Genomic DNA, 19970 nt, shown 5'->3' with positions numbered 1-19970 from the left:
ATTTTCACGATTTTGTGACTTTTACTGTCAAATCATGCATGTTGGTTGTTGAAATACACATTATTTGCGCCTCTTTGATGCAAGTAATAATTTAAATAGTATTTATTCGACATGTTTTGAGTTTTGTTTAGAAATATTTCGCGGATGAGGCCCTTCCAAATTTCCATTGGGACTTAATTTCGCAGATTTTCGCGGATGACACCCAAAAACGCGAAATCGGCGAAATTTAATCCCCGCGAAAGTTTATCCCATTAAAATAGTATTAACATCATTTGAAACCATATGTTTCAGTTCAGTTGACGAATATCTATTTTTAATTGTCATACAAAATAAAAATTCTTTAGTGAATAAAATAGTATATGATATTATTGAACAAAAACTGTACAAAATTCGTTGGATCCCATATCGATGTATTTAATGCTTAGACTAAAAAGTTCTGGATACCTTAAACCATCTTTCTTGGTAAAAATTTCAGGTTTAAAGCTTGTCGTCATCAGCTTTTCATTAAAGGCTGAACGAAAGTAAATTTTCATAAAGGAAAGTTAAATAATCATCACTTTCAACAATTTTATGACGATGCACCCTCGTTAGCAACAAGTACGCCCCCACTTGTGGGTGCTTTTTGCTGGGATGGCGTTTCTGCTTCTTTTTCTCCTCTGACACGAATGTTATGTTCTTCACGAAATTTGTTCAATTCTTGACCTTTCTCTGTCAGTTGTGATTTTAATTTCTCCACAACGGCGCCAATCTGGGTGAAAAAAAAACAAGAAAGGTTTTTTGACTCAATGATAAAGAAGGCGTTGCTAGCTTAATATCGATGTAATGGAAAAAATAAAAATCCCTTCACTTCACAAAGATTACTTTAGGCGTACAAACTTTCGCGAGCAGAAATTTTTGCAATTTTATAAAAATTACTTTAAAAGGTCATTCGCGAAAGTTTATGCTAGCAAAAAAATCTTGACAACATGGAAAAAGCTGCAAAACTTAAAATAAAAAGTAAGAATTATGGATTTATGGCACAAGTCTGTTAAAGTCTAAGTCAAAAGGCAAATGTTTCAATCCAATTCCAGAAGTACTAATTCCTCTAGGCCATTTTTTATGCCTCATTCTCGAAAGTTTATACTCGCGAAAAAGATTTATTCGTCAAATTCGCGAAAGTAAATGTCGTAAATTTTGCGATTTTTCGCCTTTGCGATTTTTCGACCTCGCGAAAGTTTCTGCTCGCGAAAGTTTGTACGCCTAATAAAGCATGTAGAGCGATTCACATTGTATATAGAGGGGTCACTCCCCATTTATATTGTATCTCTCTTTTTTTAAAACACCACGAACCTGCACTTTTTATAGTGGCGGTTTAGGCGCGGTTAATAAACTGTTTCAATACGCAAAAAGCATAGTGTCATCTGACTCTTTCATGCATCAGGAAAGTTGGATCTTGTAAGTATTGTAAGTATTCAATAGCACTTTGTATGCAAACGTCGTGATTATAGATGTTTTGGCGAACGCGACAGTCTTTTGAATAACTAACTACTTCACATACATTACTTTCCCTCTGCCAATAAAAACATGATTAATTATCTTGTCTCTAGGTAACTGCTGTGGATTAATTACCGTGCAGTACCGAGAGATCGGCTAACTTGCATTAGTGGAGGCTAACATGCATAGCCCTAAAAATGAATGGCCTGGCTGGTCATTCAAATACAAAGTTAAATCAAGACAAAAATGGTAGAGTAGAGCTGTAAGCAGAGCTGCGTAGTTCATTTGTTTTGAAATTTTGCTGCTTTGATTGATCAGTCATTTGATGGCTTTGCAACTTTCCTTCCACAGATGCAAGCTACCCAATCTCACGCTAGTTATTCAAAAGACAGTTGCATTCGCCAAAACAACTATTACTTCTTTCATCCGAACGAAATTCAATAGACCTTTTCGCCTTTCCATCCGCCATATTAAATTGTATGCAAAAATTATTGTGGCCGAATTGCCATGGCGAGATTGCATTGCTGACGGTAAACCGCCAAATGATCAAATCAAAACATAAACTTATATAGGTTTTGCATACTTTCCAACTAAACTCATGAATTTTTGCATACAATTGAAGATGGCGGATGGAAAGGCAAAAAGGTCCATCCAACAATCCTTTTCGTTTTAATTTAAAAGTTGTGAATTTTATTACTTTTTCTTTATAATTATAATTGAGGGTAATTTGCATCCAAGCGTACCGTCAACTGCTCCAACTTGGGACGAGTGTACGCAACATGGGACTTGTTGATATCTGGCCTGTATTTTCACTTACTGTTAAATCTCTTTGACAACAAATTTGTTTTGATAACTCCACAAAGTTTATCAATCATACTTTCTGTCATAACATGTCACGATAACTTTCACTGATAGCGCGCCCTTTTTAACTTTTGTTTTTATTTAAAACGACCGGACGCCGAATGGAGAATTAGAGAACGCCTGCCGCCGAACCGCCTACCAACCGATGAGATTAACAAAATGGCGAGTGTGTAACTTGCCGCGCGAGTGACGTCAAACGCTCACATTCGCGTGTGTTTTCCACTACGGGTTTTTTTAATATTTCAATTTAAAAGCCTACTCGGTGCGAAAGAGAAATCGTGTATTTTTTAATACGCGGTTCATTGAACTCAAATCAAATGACTTTGGAGGTTCGGTGAAATGGTGGTGGAATGGCCGTCCCATGTTGCGTAAGTTGGAGCAGTTGACGGTAATCAACGCATAGGCTGATGGAATAGAATTTCGGTCAACCAGAAAAATTAATGTCTATTTTTATATTCGCAACGGTATGCTATTGTGATCAAGATTTTTAAAAATCTTTTTACCTGGACTTTATTGTTGACGAGCTCGGGGAGAACTTCTTTGACTGTTCGTTCTGACAAAATTCCTCCAACCATTCGAAAACATTTTCTACTAGGATCTACAGTCTTTAACGTTTCAATAACCACACTGTAAAAAGAAAAATAATGAGTGCAAATGGGTTATAAAATGTTCAACTTTCTCAAGTGTTTCTTTTAACCGTTTTGATTGTTTCTGAAATTTGCATACCGATGAAATAGGTCTCCTACCTTGGCTCCAACTGTGCTGTGGCTCGAACCACCAAAATGCAAGCAACCTTGGTTTATACATAAACCCAATGCGATTGCACCAACGAGACATGGCAGAATGCTGTCATCCCCAAATACTTATAGCATGTAATTTCTGTAAATTACATTACCTTAATCAACGAAGCTCCCAACCCTATCGGTGCCCCTAAGAAGGATCTGACAGGATCCTAAAAGTCCAGGCGGTGTCAATCGAACTGTTCGATTATCCAACTAATCGAACTTAATTTAACCCTATCGAACGATAGCTGTTCGATTACCGATAGCTGTTCGATTACCGAACCCAATCGAACACCTATCGAACCGGGAAAACTTTTGTAAAGTTCGAAGACTGTTTGATTATACGATTATAGTTCGATCGCAGTTCGATGAATACAATTGAGGTTCGATCAGTTGGATTAAGATCGATGAAGTTTGATTGGCTCGATTAAATCGATTTATACCTTGCCACCAAATTTTTCATTTATATTCCGAGTTATCTGATATTCCGATGGCGTATTGGCAGCCGCCCACGCTAAAGCTCTGAAGGAGCGGACCAATATACCATCGGAGAGATTTAGTAGTGGCCCTTTGATGTGCCGACAACAGTCGGGTTCAATGGCTTAATCTTCCCTTGCCCGAGAATATTGTTCGTCCCGACTGCAATAGCATGAAAATGTCTGCTGCGCCGACCGTCAAAAACTAATTTTATTTAATATAGTTTTAGCGCTTCAATGACAAAGCAAATTTCGGATTCAAGAAGGGCAAGTACAGTGAAGAACTTTTGTTGGATTTTGGTTGTTTTTTGGTTTGTTTTGGTGGACTTTGTTACATTATAAATGTCTTGATGCTTTCTTAGTATTACTCTTAGTATTCAGTGTAATTTCTGTAAATGCACCAACCTTTTAAAGATGGTTTTTTACACACAAATGTTGATTATTTTTTGTTTTTTTTGGTGGACTGATTTTTACTGATTTTTCTCAAATCCAAACTCAAAGATCATAAAGAAACAGTAACAGGTATGTTCCTTATGCTTTTTCAGTACGTTTCATGTTGGTATAATCTTGTGCGGTCCTATCAAAACGACTGTTGACCGCCAGACAACTGAACACAACCGACTGACCGACAGCAGTGTCAAAGTCAGTCAAAGTCTCTAGCAGCAGTACAAACACTAACATGTGTACAAAACAGATAATTTTGTCTTCAGAAAGATCTACAGACTTCTGTATAGGTAGTTTGTATCTTACTAATGATAAACCTCACTTTTTGTGTACCAACAGAACAGCCCAATTTTGTAATTTTACAGAGCAGATTGAAAATTCACTTTTGAGGTCCTGTTGCCCTGAAAACTATGAAGGTTAGTGTAATATTTATCGAGTATGTCTAGGTAAGTAGGAAAAAGCAATAAATTCATGTTTTAAGTTGTATTTTCATGTAAATGAAGCTAAATTAGGGATTATTTATGTTTGTTTACTAGTACATTACATGAATATGATTCCGAACCATTTTGAATATGGTGCTAGTCTAGAAAATATTACAAATCTGATGCGAATCCGATGTGTTATATTTTCTGACTAGCACCCGCATCCGATTTGGAATGAGATGCTGACTTGCTGTTGATCGTTTCCAAGCTCCTCACAAAATGTTTAAACGCGGTCAAGTCAAATCCCGTAATGCAAAACTTCCAGATGTTAAAATATGCCCGACCTTCAGAGCAAAGCGTGTCGTAGCATATTTCCACATCTGCTACCAGATAATATTCCGAGGGCGTATTGGCGGCCGCCCACGGGCCATTCTTGCGGGCCATCCTATATCTCACGTGCGTTTGCGTAGGGTAAAATGGCGAAATGCGAAAATCGAATTTGGCAAAAATTTTTTGAAAAATAACCCTACAAGATTTGACTATATCTTTTTATTCCATGAAGAGATTACTTTCAAATAAAAAATATATTGACAATGAATGGGTAAGCTTTCTAGAAATCCAAACATAAATTGCATAGCTTTTACCAAAAAATAGCACTTTAGGTCAAAAACCAGCTTTTTCCAATTTTCTTCGAGTTACAGGAATTTAAATTCCTTGTTTGTTTTGATCTGAAATTTTCAGTAGGGGTGGCCAACATGGTTCCCTTGCTCATATCAGGGGGGGTGAGACAGGGGTGAGACGGGGGTAAGAGAATTAAAGTTTCTAAGTAAAATATTAATTATCACCATTAATTATATCTTTTAAATAGATTGTCCCAGCCTTATCCCTCTTTCAGTAAAGCTTCCGATGGCATTCAAAAATTGCGTGAGGTTTTCAAAAACAGCAAAAAAAAAGAAATTTGAATATCCTTTTTAAAAATAACTCTTTTCAAACGAAACTTCACAATATTGGTTCTAAAGGTGATATAAGTAGGTTGAAAATTTTTTTTTTGTAAAATGGGCCAAAACTGCGGCATAAATCAAGAAAAACACTATGTTGATAAAACAGCAGCCACAAATTTGTTCAATGAGTAAAAATCATTTTTTTCAGATGAAACTCGTAGCAAAAGGGTTTATCCACAAAATATCAAAAATGGAACCAAAATCATTGGGTCACTGGGCTAGAATTGCGGCTCAAAGTTGACAATTTTTTCATATATGCTTTGATTGAAGCCACATTTTAAGCCCATTGAAAACCCTGCAGCCACAAATTAAACCCATAAGTATCTTTATCAGATCTCAAACTACCGATTCCAAGAAAAACGGTTAAAAAATATTGAAGTCTTAAAGCAGGACAGCACATATAAGCCAACCTGTTGAGTGAGCCACATGACATACAGCCACAAAACCTGCCCTCACTTTGCCATCTTATATTTCAAGACTGAATAACTCAACTTCAAAGGGAGCCACATTTTTGGAAAGCTCGTCAATTTCCTTATTTTATAGAATTTTGTACTACACAGCAGCCACAAGAATATCAACGCTGTGGGCTAAAAAGTGGCTGTGATTGAAAACCTCACTTTTTGGGGTTCTATTTTTGAATGCAATCTTCCTATACCTTTTGTCCTTCAGAAAAACCAAAAATATTGGCCTTAATTGCTTGCTTTCAGTTCCTGTAGCCAGTAGTGTGACCCCCTGTATTTCTATTTTGTGACCCCCCTATATTTCGCGCGGGTTTTTTAATAGAGATGTCACATGACTCAAATCCGGCAGTCTTATTGGACTAGAGAAAGTGAAATCGTGCGATCTGATTGGATGAAAAAAGACCGCGGGAGCAGGAAACGAATGGAAATCTTTAAAATTCTCATTTGAAAACAAGATGGGGGCAAGAAAAGCACGTCTTTTGCTTTGGACGAAAGGTTGTAAATTCTGGTTGATTTTAAGGTTTTATCTTATCTTATCTCATTTACTTTTTAATTAGTAGAGGCTAGTAGATCTATTAGTTCTGGAGATATATTGAAAAGTTTAGACATCGGTAGTTTGTGTTCGCGTTTCGCGTTCCCAAACCAAACGCACATGATGGGACAAGCTGGAGCTTTTACAAGCTCTTTCGTTGTTCATTTGTAAATAAAAGATATAAATTTTTATTACTTTTTTTAAAGAAAGTGTCATCTCTACCATGAGTGGTCCTAAATCCGACAGCCCTGCCTAAATCCGATGGGGTCTTTCAAAGATACAAACTAAAATAAAAACTGTGACGCAACAAAGATACCAAAGTGTGAACTAAACTGAGAAATTTGATACACTGAACCAATTGAACCAAATAACAATAATTGCTTTTATACAAAATTGTCCGAATTGTTAACGTTAAACAGGAGCAACGGATTCAGAATAATAGAGGTAATTATTTTTACAACTCACACGTTTTTAATCTCATTAATTGACATCTTCAGATCTTGACATTACAGCTATCTTGTTAGATGTTTTGTTTCCAGAGTTCTTGCATTAGTTTATTGTTCAAATTGGAGAGGGAATGTTTGTAAACATAGAATTTTTTTTCATAACAGTTATTTGGGGGGTCGGATTTAGGCAGGGCTGTCCGATTTAGGACCATTCACTGTATTATTTCAAATGAGCAGAGCAATAATGTGAAGCATACGGTGCCTGTGTTTTGATTAAACAACCTCGTAATTTTCTGAAAGGTAAAGAAAAGTAGAATCAATCCAACATAATCATCGAACCACATTGAACTTTCATCGAACCACATCATTTAACATCAATCGAACTTCATCCAACAAAGAACTCTCAAACTAAATCAAACTTATCAAGAAATTTTCGTAAAGTTCGATAGCTGTTCCATCGGGTTCGGTAATCGAACAGCTATCGTTTGATTTTTTTGTTCGATAAAGTTTGATGGTTCGATAACGAAAATCGGTTCGATAACGAAAATCGGTTCGATAGGGTTCGGTTGACACCGCCTGGAAGTTAAGTCTCAGGGGTACGAATGCCTCTAAATAAGGTGAAGGCTTCTTCGTAAAAGCGAAAGACATGTACCTATTTTTTGGATCCGGCATGCGGGAATAGTGTCAGGACCTGCAGACGACCTGGTAGGGTTGGGTATGGGTGTGGTTTGGGTGTGGTTACGTATCAGATTGGCTAGGAATTTGGTTATTATCAGTTAGGGTTAGGATTGGAGCTCGAAAAAAGCACTCTTTTGTGATTTTCTCTTAATACAGTCTGGTCTGTAGTTTGTACAATATAAATAGCTGTCAGAAACGCTCTTTCGGCATGAATCCGTGGCGCAGTGGATAAGGCATTGGGTTTCAAAACCGGCAGGTACAAAATGCATAAAACATAATGCATATTGCATAATGCATAATAGTATTGTGTAATTTACAGAACGATTTTATATTTCCTAAAACTCTCCTTTGCAGAGGTTAAAACCGCAATAACCTCTTTAGAAAAGTTTCTTGTAAACATTCCAATCAGAGGGATCGGAGGGATTTCCCCAGACATAATATTTACTTTTCGAATCCGAACGAAAGAGAAAATATTCGAATCATAACAACAACTAGGGTTTTCCGCATAAATAATAAGAAGATGCAACAGATCAGAAAGATTTCCCCCTTCTTCCTTCTCAAAAGAAACATAAACATTCGAATGTAAAAAGATTCAAAGTCTATTTTCTTTGATCTAGCTTCCGGATGAAGCTCTTTAATTTATATTGGCTGGATATCAGTGTAGCTCTAAAGCTCTAAAACAGCATCTAATAACATGAAAACCAGAATATGATTCTTCAATGGGAATCAAAACTATAAAGTGCACTTACAAACATCAATTTGTCAGATCTAACAAAATTAATAACCGCACTGTCATCATTGACAATAAAACAAATGATTTTCTGTCAAGAGCCTTGTAAACATTCCAACAACTTCCATCGAAATGATCTATCACAGCTCAGTCTACCATTTTTAGCGCAGTCCGAGGATTGAGCCGAGAACGCTCCCCGAGCTCCTGCGCGGGTGAAAAACTTCAATCTGTCAATCATTTTCTCAAGCGAAGAGTACGCGAAGCGATTCTAGCTTTACGATAGTGCAGCGGATAATCAATGGATAGTATTCAATTATCATTATCCCTTTATTTTCATTCCTAGAACTTTTGCAAAAAAAAGGAAAAATAGAAAAGTTGTATTTTTTACTGCTCTATTCACATATTGAATTTGAAAGATCTTCTATGTGGCGTTTTTTTGCAGACTCCAAAAAACTGGTTTTTGTCCCGCCTTTGCGGGACTTTGGCTTAAGTGCTTGAGTGCAGTGCAGCATAAGGGTACAAAGTCCAAATATGCGTTTCCCGTAATTTTTGTATGAAGAGTTAGGTCTATACTGGATATTGGCTTATGTAACAAAAAGCATTCACATGGTTAATGCTTTGCAAGAGGGTAAACCCGTTGAAATTTATTCGCAATTGTTTGAAAAAATCTCTGAGAAAACCCAGAAAGATCTTGCTTCAAAATTTACGTTTCCGAGTAAGAAAAGTAATATACGGAGGAGATATTTTCGTGTTTTTTCTACATTATACTACGTTCTGTAAAATACAACTATGAAAATCAAAATGGCGACAAGCATTTTCAGTGGATCATGGATTTTCTTCATCATCCAAAATTCAAATTTACAGCTTTCTACCCTTTATTTTCTGGTAGAAAATGGTATATTTGTTTTGTTGAAAGTATTTTCTTTCAAATTCTCCTTATTATAGCCTCTAAAATTGACATTTTTCAAATATTATGCATTATGCATTATGCATTATGCAATATGCATTATGTTTTATGCATTTTGTACCTGCCGGTTTCAAAACATCGGAACTTTGCATTTAGTTAGGGTGGTCAGGCCAAAATTTTCCCCTCAAATTTTGAAAACCAAACTAATTTTATTTGAAAGTTGTTACCTTTGTGAGAAAAATGAGAGGTCATTTGTTAAAATTGGTTAAGTAGTTCCAAAATTATTCCATTTTCAAACCACAAAAAAACCACCTTTTCAAAGAATCGCCTCCTTACACCACGCCAGCAAGAAATAATTTTCGGAAGCACCAAAATCGCGCCAATAATGGCGGATGAAATCTAGTCTTCCGTGTGGCGGGGCGTGAGGAGTTTTGCTGGCGCGGTCTGAAAATCGTCCCGATGACTGTTAAACTTTAGCCTATCGCTAATGAGCTGGAAATGATAGCTAAAAAAAAATTTTACCAATGAAAAGCTGAAACCCTTAGCTTTCCAACGATATATGGTAGTCCTGATAAAAAATTCAGGAAAGTGCCGAAAAATCGAAATTTCTTCTTTTTTCTCGATTTAAAGATGGTCCGTAGATTATCGAAAAGGCTACCACGTGACAAACTAAAGTACTATCTTTCCCGCGTTTTATAAAAAAAACCGCGAGTCTATAACTAATCCAGCTCATTAGCGATAGCCATTTGAAAAATGGTGGTCAAGGTAGACGGTGGTGCCACGAATTCCGAGTCGCCATTTTTTCACCTTGATGTCTAATAAATGGTATATCTTTTTATTGAAGGTAGGTAATGGGATGGGTTTTTTTTCTTTGTTTTCTCTGATAAATTCCGAGTATTTTAAAAAAAAGAATGAACAAGTTTGGAGTTGTTAAAGATAAGTTATGATGGATGGAATGTTCTAATTTTGATTTTCGACTTTTTCCATGCAAAAAATCCCGACGAGTGCGCACCCTAATTTAGTGGGTTCGAATCCCACCGTTGGCGATCTGTCGGTAAGTCATTCAGTAAGTTAGAAAACATAGTAAATAACTCACACAGAACTAGAAAGTCAGAAAAACTACGAACAAGAGACTGGAAAGTACAAAATAAGTCCAGATCTGTCTTTCGTCTTTACGAAGAAGCCACACGACACACAACCTCTAAATAAGGCCTTCATATCAGCCTTTGTAACTCTCGAGCTCCAACCCTAACCCTAAGTGATAATAAACGAACTGCTGTCTATGTCTGCAGATTGAAAAAATTTCACTTGCATCCAGGAGTATGATATTGTTTCCTAACCATGCTGTGCCTGTGGGTCGTAAAAAAAACTTGTCGTATGGCCGGCTTAAGATGTGTTACGACTTGAAAAAGGTTTAAAGCAAAAATGACCATTACTGTACCTGTGTTCACTAACTTCAGCTTCTAATTCACTAATTTTATTAATAACAATTCGCTGTTCTTGTCGCATTTGATTGAATTTTGTGATGATTTGCTCTTGGGTAAGCCCAACTTTTCCCTTCTTCTGGAATCTTACTCACGGCAGACATCCTCCTATCCACTTCCTCTCTTTCTATCCTTTCTATCTCTATCTCCTTTTCTATTTTCCGACTTTCTGAGACTTGTTTTCTGATTTCTACTAACTTTACTGTAACTTTACTGTGAATTTGTTGAATTTTCAAACTTTCTCCAAATATCGGCCCGACTGGGATTCGAACCCACCAAATGAAAGTGTCTTTGATCAGAAACCCAGCGCGCTATCCGTTGAGCCACACTCGCACAGCAGAACTCAAAGTTTGGAAATACTTATAGGATGACAAAAAAGACGGGGTAATGTTATTATAATATGAGTAAAAAGTGCCCTTTTTTAACCTTACTGAAATTCGAGCCGTTACTAGCAACCCTGCGGGGCCCAAGGCGCCGAGTATACACCCGGCACAGTGACAAGCCGTTACTAGCAACACTCAAAATTAGAAGGAAAAAAAAAAAAGTAATGGGAGGATGTCTGCCGTGAGTAAAATTCCTTCTTCTGTCCGGCCGCCATGATGGGAGATGCAAGTGGACGAACAAAGTTGGACCTTATGTAGGCTGCTGGCATCCACTAACGGATTCGTGCTCCTTATAGAGGATGCTTAATAAGCTATATTTCCTTTGTCCAGAGATTTGCCGCCTTTAGCCGATATACGGCTAAAGACATTTTTAGCTGGCGAGTGTCTACAAATATAACATTACGTAATGTTTAAATTTTCTGTGAGGCACCAAATCATAGATTGGAAAATATATTTGGATTTTGAAAAAAAAGTAGGCGGAAGGAAGTTTGCTTGTTTTTCTTCCTCCTTTCTTGTTTAATGTGGAGATTTTGTAAAAGATGAGAAATTAGATTTATTGAATTTAAGTGCCCTGATGTATCTTCTGTGTGCACCAACAAAGTTTTGCTTCATAAAACTACATTTTGATGCTTTAATTTGGACTTGCATGAGTGCATAATTTTTTACCACACTGGATTCGTTGATCACTTTGGCTCCAGATAATTGTTTTGTCAGTTCTACAGATATGTTGCAGATTATTTCAAGGTATTCTAGTTATGTATATACAGTACATTTTGGGGGTCATATTGAATATTTCTGACATTACTTCTTTATGATTCTACAAAAGGGAGTGTTGTTGTTCCTTCAACAAGGGCCTTTAAATGTTAAAACAAATAAAGAACTTTTCTTCAGCTTTGGCATTTCACTTTTTAATACTGTGTGGCCTTTGTATCTTTTCAGGTACTTAGCTTCAATTCTTTGAAGAGATTGGAGTGTTTCTGGTTGTTTTCTTTCACTTTTGTAATTTGTATTTTTTGAGCTTCGACCGAAGAGCTGATGGAAAAGTTTTGATAAATTTACAGACCAGATATCTTATAAAAGCAAAAGTCAAAAATAAATCTACAGACTGTACATAATGCGCGCATCAGATTGTTTTTTATCTTTTTTCTGTTTTGTTTTTCTGGTCTGGGATTCGAATTTCAAATGTAAACATTCCATTGAAAACGTTCGAAACGATCGTTTTTGCGCGCACAATAATGTCAATCAAATTACTCGCCAAGATTTCCTTTGCGAACCGGAAAGCGGTTGGTAGATCATTAAGCAGACCTATACTACCTGTGGTTTTGTAGAGGTCTGCGATTCAGACTAGACCTTATGCAAATAGTTGAATTTGCTGAGTTTTTATTGATTCCAACCAAGTGCGGAATAATGCGCAGCACGAAAAAAGAGCTTAAAAGGAAGAATGATTCTTCGGGGAAAGGGGAGGATGTCTGTATCGCTTCCAAGAAAATTTACCGCTAAATTTCGAAATAAATATCAATCATAAAAAAAGGAATTGCTAGATTCAGTCTGTCGTCAAAAATACGGTGCATTTTTTAAGGCTTCACGTTTTCTTTCCTGAGAAAGGTTAGAGATTCTACTCTAGCCCTTCGGGCTTTAAACTCAATGGACCGACCATGTCAACGAACGAAAATTCGACCATTGCCCTGCACATAGTTTCTTTTTTACGAGAAACTAAGTGTCAGAAGTCTTAGTTTAGCATAGAATATTTTGGTTCCAATATTTTGTTCCGTTAGAATTCATCCATTTTTCGTTTTTTTTTTGTTTTGTTTTCTTTCCTTTTTCTTTTTTATTGCCTTTCTTCTTATTAAAAAAGTTACTTGCTCGAACAACCAAACCGAAATCGAAACTTTCGGATTTTCTTGCTTTAAATGTCAACTTCCTCTGATTATAGATACTTCATCATAATTTTTTTTAGGGCGTTGGGAAATTCGAATGGTTACAGCATGCAGGAGAATAAGCCGAAAAAGATCATAGCAGAAACACATTTTTTGAAGAAAGATATTTCCAGAAAAAGAAAAATCGAAAATTGTGATATAAATATTATTGCAATATAAAATTATCATACAAAACGTCAAACTAATTGTTTGAACTGTTTGAAAATGAGCATAATGATGAGAAAAAGAAGATAATAAATACCTATCATTAAAATAATATTATGAAAAAATGAAGAACAAAACACAAACAAGGATAAAGCACAAAATATTTTTGTTTTAGGAAACCGAATCAAAATCCTAAGCAAAAATATAATGTGCTTTTTCCAGAAGAAACCGTTCACGTGCGGATGAATGTCAAGAAAAAGCCTGAAAACCGTCGACGGGATTCATACCCCCATGTCATAGGGCCTGAGATTGAAAATTATAGAAAAAAAAAGATAAAGTCGTTCATCTCATGAACAGATTTTTTCGAAAACAGTTTATTCTAAAATCTAACAAAATGAAACAAAACAACACAACAGCTCTAAGTTTGTCATGAAAAAACGAACTAAAATTTAAATTTTTAGAAATAAAAAAGGCATTCACAAGTAATTCGGATGGACTGAAATCTCGAGAAAATCCTTTAAAGAAAGGCATGGATGACGAAAAAAGTTACGAATATAAAAATACAACAAACTACGAAGTTCAAAGACATTCTAAAAATTATGAAAGTTAAAATAATAAAACTAATCTATTAATTTAACTTTATGCTTTTAAAAAGTTACAATAAACAACTACAAAACTCGTTGGTGCCAGTTCGTAAAGGAACCAGGTACCCGATGTGAGGAAACTTTAAGGTTCACTCGATAGTCCATAATGAAACATATAACATAAAAAGATCAAGTTATTACATTGAACTCAACACCCGGGGGGGGCACTCAAGGTAAATGACCGACCAGACGTTCGGCCCTTAAGGGTAGGTTTTTCATAGTTCAGCTAGTGCACTGCACTGTAAGGGTAGGAAATTACAAAACTGCATTAAACTGCACTTTAAGGGTAGGAAATTGTGATAAAAGGCCAATTTTTCGGTAAAATTGGCACAAAATTGGTCAATTTTGGAGGAAAAATTCCACATTTTCTTGAGAAATTGCGAGAAATTTTGAAAAAGTGCACTGTAAGGGTATAATTTTTCATGGAAATTCACTGCACTGTAAGGGTCCGATTTTACAAGCAAAATTTTGGGCCGAACGTATGGTCGTTTTCAGATCGAGTGCCCCCCCCCCCGGGACTCAACATTATCAACTGATAAGCCATGCCAGCATTTGTTTTGAGTAAAATACGAGGCTTTTAAGACAAACTTTATCAAGTAAATAATTCTAAGTCTATACTTTGATATTGATAATGCGATAAGTTTGTAAGTTTTTCGTAAATGCTTCGTATTTTACCCAGAAAATAGATGTTTTTTTAATTAATATATATAGTCAAACTTCAACATAACATAATCAATTTGTACTAGTAATCGTATGGTTTGGAGTGCAATTAACGATTAATCACGAGTAAGAAAGGAGAAAATAGTAATTTGCACGAGTCCGAAGGACGAGTGCAAATTACGGTATTTTCTCCTTTGTTACGAGTGATTAATCGTTAATTGCACGACAAAACATACGATTCCGAGGTAATCGTCAGTAAATAATCATTAGTAAATCATAGTTTTTTCAGAAAAAGGGAAAATTTTTGACATTCGAATTCTTTGTTTTCAATTAAAAGAAGCTATTGTAACGTAAAATTTCTTTGTTCTTTTTTATATTGAAGAAAAAAAATGTCTTTGTTTTTTATTATATAGTAAAAAAGTCTCTGACACAGGACTTGGGAGAGAAAAGAATAGGGGACAAAAGTGTCCCCCCGCCGAAGAGTGCAAAAAGTGGTAATAGTGCAATTAACGATTAATTGCACTCCTCTAAACCAATCAGATTCGAGTAATTTTGCACGGCTGACGATTACTAGAAAAATGGTATGCTGTTTAAAAAAAATAATTCCTATGGTGTCGTTTTTATTAATACTCTAATAACTGAAAAATTGTTATTAAATTGTAGTTTGCTTTTAAGAAAATTTATTACCAATCACACATACTTACACCATACACACCATTGCTCGATTCAAATAGACTTTACAATACATAAGAATAACAAGGTACTAAGATACGGCCACAATACTCCCCCGTACTAAAAAGCCTAAAAAAGTTAGTAACTAACATTAACTGACGAAAAATTACAATCGCGATAACAGGAGCTGATAGACTTGGAAAATTACTCTAGAACCAGCCAGAAGTCATTCTCACCTATCTAAATTTGATTAAATTTTGAGGCTGAAGTATCTTATAAACTTGTCCAAAATACGCGAATACAAACAAAGTCTAATTGTATATGCCAAGTAAAAAAATATACTATGCCAGTTTATATTACGTATTCGACGTTCACATATAGTTGGGTGAAACATTGAAACTCCAATCAACGAGTCAAGTTAGTACACACATAACACCGAAAATGCTTTCAATAATCAACCCTCAACTCAAGCTAACACATAACTTGCAACGCCGTTTACTTTACTCTGCAAACGTTCATATTCACACCAATACACATTCAACGGTCTCTATCATTCTTGGTCGAATTGATCTATAGTGAAATCATCGTCATCAAGTTCGATATGATATGGCAGCCCGATATCAGCGTTCGAATAATTATGCTGCCTACTTCGCCACCATTTTAAAAAGATGGCAACAGCGACGATGAGTAAAATACCGAACAGCACGAGCACAATTAATAGCCATGGTTGGACACCAGTTTTTGAACCTAAAATAAAAGAAAAAATTTTAACTCTCAGTCACCGTCAAGGAGAATCCTTCATAAAATGTTTTCTATAGTTCGAATCTCTGTAATTCGAACAATTTAGATTCCTCGAGTTTGAATTAGCGAGAGTCAACTGTACAACCTTTCGCCAAATATTTGATAAGAAAAGAGTACGTACGTTTATGTGGCTGTACTCCACTGCATGGTTTATCAGGCTCATCTATGATTACGTCATCATGAATCAAGGGGAATCGGTCTTCTACGTGTGGGAAATGTCGCAAGAGCTGAAAAGAGAATGAACGGTTCATACAATGCAGCAATGTAATGTCTTTCAGACCAGTTTTCAACCATGATTTTATAAAAGTATCTAAAGTCGTTGCAGTATTGCATATCTTGAATTCATAGCCACCCCTATCAAAGAGGTTTATAGCAGCAGCATACATTTTCAGTGTGACCAGTATAGACAGATCTTTTACAATCAAATAAAATAAAAGCTGAACCCTCTCTTCAAAAGCGAAAATACACTTTTCAGACTTGACCCCATGTTCGCTTTTGCTCGATTTTCGGCCGACCCCCCCCCCCTTAACCTCTCGGCAACGAACATATTTTTTTTGCATGTCCCCTTATTGAAAACATACAAGAGAGGTTTTACTTGGCACTTACCATCACATGAAATTTATGTGAATTATCATGATGATCGGCGCTGACATACAGTGACACTTCACCACCATCAATCTGCATGAAACCATTTCCAAGATGGAGAGAAGGATGTGTACCACCTAAATGTAGACTCTCCCTTTTCGAATTATCAAACAAATCAACCATAGCTTCCATCATTTTGGAAAAAGTCTTTGGGTACCCTTCAACTGACATGTCAACTTTGGCTCGTATTTTTGTTTTTTCGCAAACTTCAAGTTTAGTGGTGATGACAGCTTCTGACATTTTTCCTTTTTCGTTGAACATTTTTTGTTTACAAATACGTCTGTTTGTTGCGTTAAGTGTTTTGCAGTCAGCTAGTAAGGAAACCAAGAAGTGGAGATTAGACCCTAAAGTTATACCCAATGCGTAGGAATGGCTAGAACGCCATAGTTAGATCTAAATCATTTGTAGGAAGGGCCTTAAATTACTTTCAAACATACGAACCCTTCAGTTTTGAGACTATCCATTTAGCTCTAACAAAAAGAATTTCACTTGTCCATCACGCACGATATCCGGAAGGTTTTGATGTTGATCCACCGCTAGATAGCTGTAGAGTCTTCCTTGATATTAATTTCCAAGGCCTATGACAGGGTTTGACACAATGGTTTGATTTTCAAAATAAAGCCTCAAGTTGCATTCTGTTCTATTTTTTCATTCATCGGAAATTTTCTTCCTGAGAGCCTCTTAATAGACAGAACGGGACAAAATTTCTTTGCTCGTGTTCCTCGGGGCTCTATTTTGTGGCCCCTTTCGATTTATAATAAGGACCTCTCTAAAGAGGTTATTTCTTAGATCGAAAACCTTGCTTTATGTTCTCTTATTCTAGACTACATTTGCTGTTCTAATGAACTGACCAATGACATGCAGAAGGTCAGTGAGTGAGCTTATCAATGAAAAATGGTTAGTCTGATTTGTTTATGCAGAAAAGTTCTTTAGGCGAAATGCACTGCTAGTCCCTTTTCTCTAGTTCTCTTTTGTATTTTTTTGTTTTTTACTATCTTTTTTGCTAAAGTTCCTTCCTCCTGGCAGTGTGGTCCAGTGGTCTTTCAGAGGAGGGTTGTAGTATTTAGTATAGTATAGTTTGGATAGAAAGTATTTCACTTACACAATGGACAAAGCATGCCATAGATGGTGAAATAAGAATCATCAATGACGGTATAATTTCTTCCTGCGTGAATACTCTTACAAACATGTTGAACTTGAATGTGTTGCTTTTCATGGTTTTTCATGTGACTGTGGAATTGTGTGACGCGTAGCCCACAATGACTGCCAAGCGATCCGTCTAGAAGAAAGACAAAGAGATCAATGATTGAGTTTAATTTATTTGATGAATACCAATCTCAACTTCCAGTGCTCAAAATGATTAGGTTATTTAGAATCCTCTTTAACTTCATAACATATACAGGATAAATCACTAGGTTCCTGTTATTTCATATCAGATACAATAAGAAAAATAGAGTTACATAGTGCTCAAAAAAATCGAGCAAAAATAATGTTTTTGTATTGTCAAGTTATTTCAAAGCATTAACATTAAAAGTGCTCACATTTGGTATAGTATAGCTTTTGGATTAATTTTGTCCATAAGGTTTACCATAAAAATTGATACATAACAAGTCAAACATAATAATCTTAGTTCTTACGTGTGATTTGCAGGTCTTCATCAAATTTCTCAGAAGTAAAGGTATGTATTGAGGCTTCTTTTGAGTCCAGCATAGAGATGACTTTAACACTGTAAGGAATGTCACATATATTCAGCACGGTCATATACAAAGCTTCAGACTTTTTGTAGCACATTGTAGAGAAATCACCATGTCTCATAGATTTGGTGCACTGATCTGCTTTTAGAAACCCTGGATCATTTCTAAGGTCACCTAAAATTGAAAGAACCAAAGCAACTTTGAATGAAATGTTTTTCAATGTTCAAAATTTTGGTTTCTCAAGGATGTGTTTATGGCAAATTAACAAGGTCTGAGACCCACAAAAACTTTGGGCAGTTTTTAGCATGTTGAGGCTGGAGAAATATCTTAAAGTGCTTGAAAATTTGACAGTCAAAAAAGAAGATAGCCCAACTTATAACTCAAAGTTTTATTTCAAGTCTATCTCGTTTCTTAAAATCCAGGCTCTAAGCACTTTCGGATAGACTGGTATTTTTATGTCACCTGGTATTTAGCTGGTGAAGCAAAGATCAGAGCTTGTTTCTCCGGTTAGTGTAAAACGCAGGTCACAGGTCACAGGTCACAGGTTACAGGTCACAGGTCAACAAAGTGCAGACCGGAAAAAAGATAATAAGATCATAACATATACATAACAAAACATCAATACATAACGCATTAAATTACAAAAAAGTAATACATGTTATTTAGATATTATAAAATGACAATTGAATAGAATAACAACCTAGTGACACTTACTTACAAAAATAATGACAAAATCATAAAATATGATGCCTAGCAAGACAAAAGCACGAAAAATATTTATTATACAAAATGTGATGTGGATGGTGTGAATGGATAAAAAATGGCACCAAACAGAAGCTTGCAAGGTCCCTAAGAGAGTGGTTTTAGAAGGATGGAACTAATTAATTATTCAGTTATTATTTTAATGTCTTAATGACAATTTTTGACAAAAATATTAACAGAATCATAAAATCTGATGCAAGAAAAGACAAAAACACGAAAAATATTTATAATACAGAATGTGATGTTGATAGTGTGAATGGATATAAAACGGCACCAATCAGAAGCTTGTGAGGTCCCTAAGAGAGTGGTTTTAGAAGGATGAAACTAATTAATCATTCAATTGTTATTTTAGTGACTTAATGACAATTTTTGACAAAAATATTGACAGAATCACAAAATATCATGTCTTACAAGAGAAAAACACCAAAAATATTTAGCATACCGAATGTGATGATAACAATATGGCTGGATATAAAATTACACCAATCAGAAGCTCGTGAGTTCTCTGAGAAGGTAGTTTTAGAGCGATGTGTTTTATTATATGTAACCATCATATAACATTACAAACATTACAATATGTAATATACCTGTTATACGTATAATATGGTTTCAAATATTTTCTGGTCTGCGTTATACACGGCACAAACTGCGAAAGATCGATAAAAGCACATGGTTAAATTTTGATGTTTGAAATGGTTTTATATGGATGAAATTGATTGAGAATTATGTTTTTGATAATTCTTTGTGTTTTCCAAACATTTTCCTCTGCAATGACATTGATTAGAGTCAACCTGTCATCACTGACCTGTGACCTGCGACCTGCGACCTGTGGCCTTTGACCTGCGTTTTACACTAACCGTTGTTTCTCTAGGTTCAGCCTCAAAATACAAAAAAAGAGAATGATCAAACTTTTGATTCCCTCCATACCATA

General features: G+C 35.8%; 2 protein-coding genes across 2 annotated transcripts; both read right to left on the bottom strand.

The window, feature by feature from the left end:
• Positions 1-291: 291 nt before the first annotated feature.
• On the bottom strand, positions 292-10774 carry LOC136807384 (prefoldin subunit 2-like). The gene is made up of 3 exons (XM_067063963.1): positions 10655-10774; positions 2838-2961; positions 292-748 (listed from the first exon to the last, which is right to left on the bottom strand). Exons 1-3 carry the CDS (start codon positions 10720-10722, stop codon positions 569-571), a joined length of 372 nt encoding a protein of 123 aa, XP_066920064.1. The 5' UTR covers positions 10723-10774; the 3' UTR covers positions 292-568.
• A 4263-nt stretch (positions 10775-15037) lies between these two features.
• LOC136807440 (uncharacterized) lies at positions 15038-18202 on the bottom strand. The gene is made up of 5 exons (XM_067064028.1): positions 18172-18202; positions 17686-17862; positions 16545-16894; positions 16060-16165; positions 15038-15884 (listed from the first exon to the last, which is right to left on the bottom strand). The coding sequence occupies exons 1-5, from the start codon at positions 18200-18202 to the stop codon at positions 15688-15690; spliced, it is 861 nt and encodes a 286-aa protein (XP_066920129.1). The 3' UTR covers positions 15038-15687.
• Between the last annotated feature and the right edge of the window lie 1768 nt (positions 18203-19970).

This window comes from Clytia hemisphaerica, unplaced genomic scaffold (genome assembly GCF_902728285.1).
Source record: "Clytia hemisphaerica strain Z4C2 unplaced genomic scaffold, Clytia hemisphaerica genome assembly, whole genome shotgun sequence".
Classification (NCBI taxonomy): Eukaryota; Metazoa; Cnidaria; class Hydrozoa; order Leptothecata; family Clytiidae; genus Clytia; species Clytia hemisphaerica.
The sequence above is the reverse complement of the archived record's forward strand: the minus strand, read 5'-3'. Positions and strand labels throughout refer to the sequence as shown.

Bases quoted from the DNA above. Each gene is read 5' to 3' on its own strand.
- LOC136807440 (XM_067064028.1), bottom strand. From the start codon at position 18,202: ATGTTTGACTTGTTATGTATCAATTTTTATG. The intron at 16,895-17,685 runs GTAAGTGAAATA...TTTCCTTACTAG, and splicing joins TGGCATGCTTTGTCCATTGT to CTGACTGCAAAACACTTAAC. The intron at 16,166-16,544 runs GTAAGTGCCAAG...TTCTCTTTTCAG, and splicing joins CACATAAATTTCATGTGATG to CTCTTGCGACATTTCCCACA.
- LOC136807384 (XM_067063963.1), bottom strand. From the start codon at position 10,722: ATGCGACAAGAACAGCGAATTGTTATTAATAAAATTAGTGAATTAGAA. The intron at 2,962-10,654 runs GTACAGTAATGG...TTCTTTTTACAG, and splicing joins GCTGAAGTTAGTGAACACAG to TGTGGTTATTGAAACGTTAA. The intron at 749-2,837 runs GTAAAAAGATTT...TTTTTCACCCAG, and splicing joins TCGTCAACAATAAAGTCCAG to ATTGGCGCCGTTGTGGAGAA.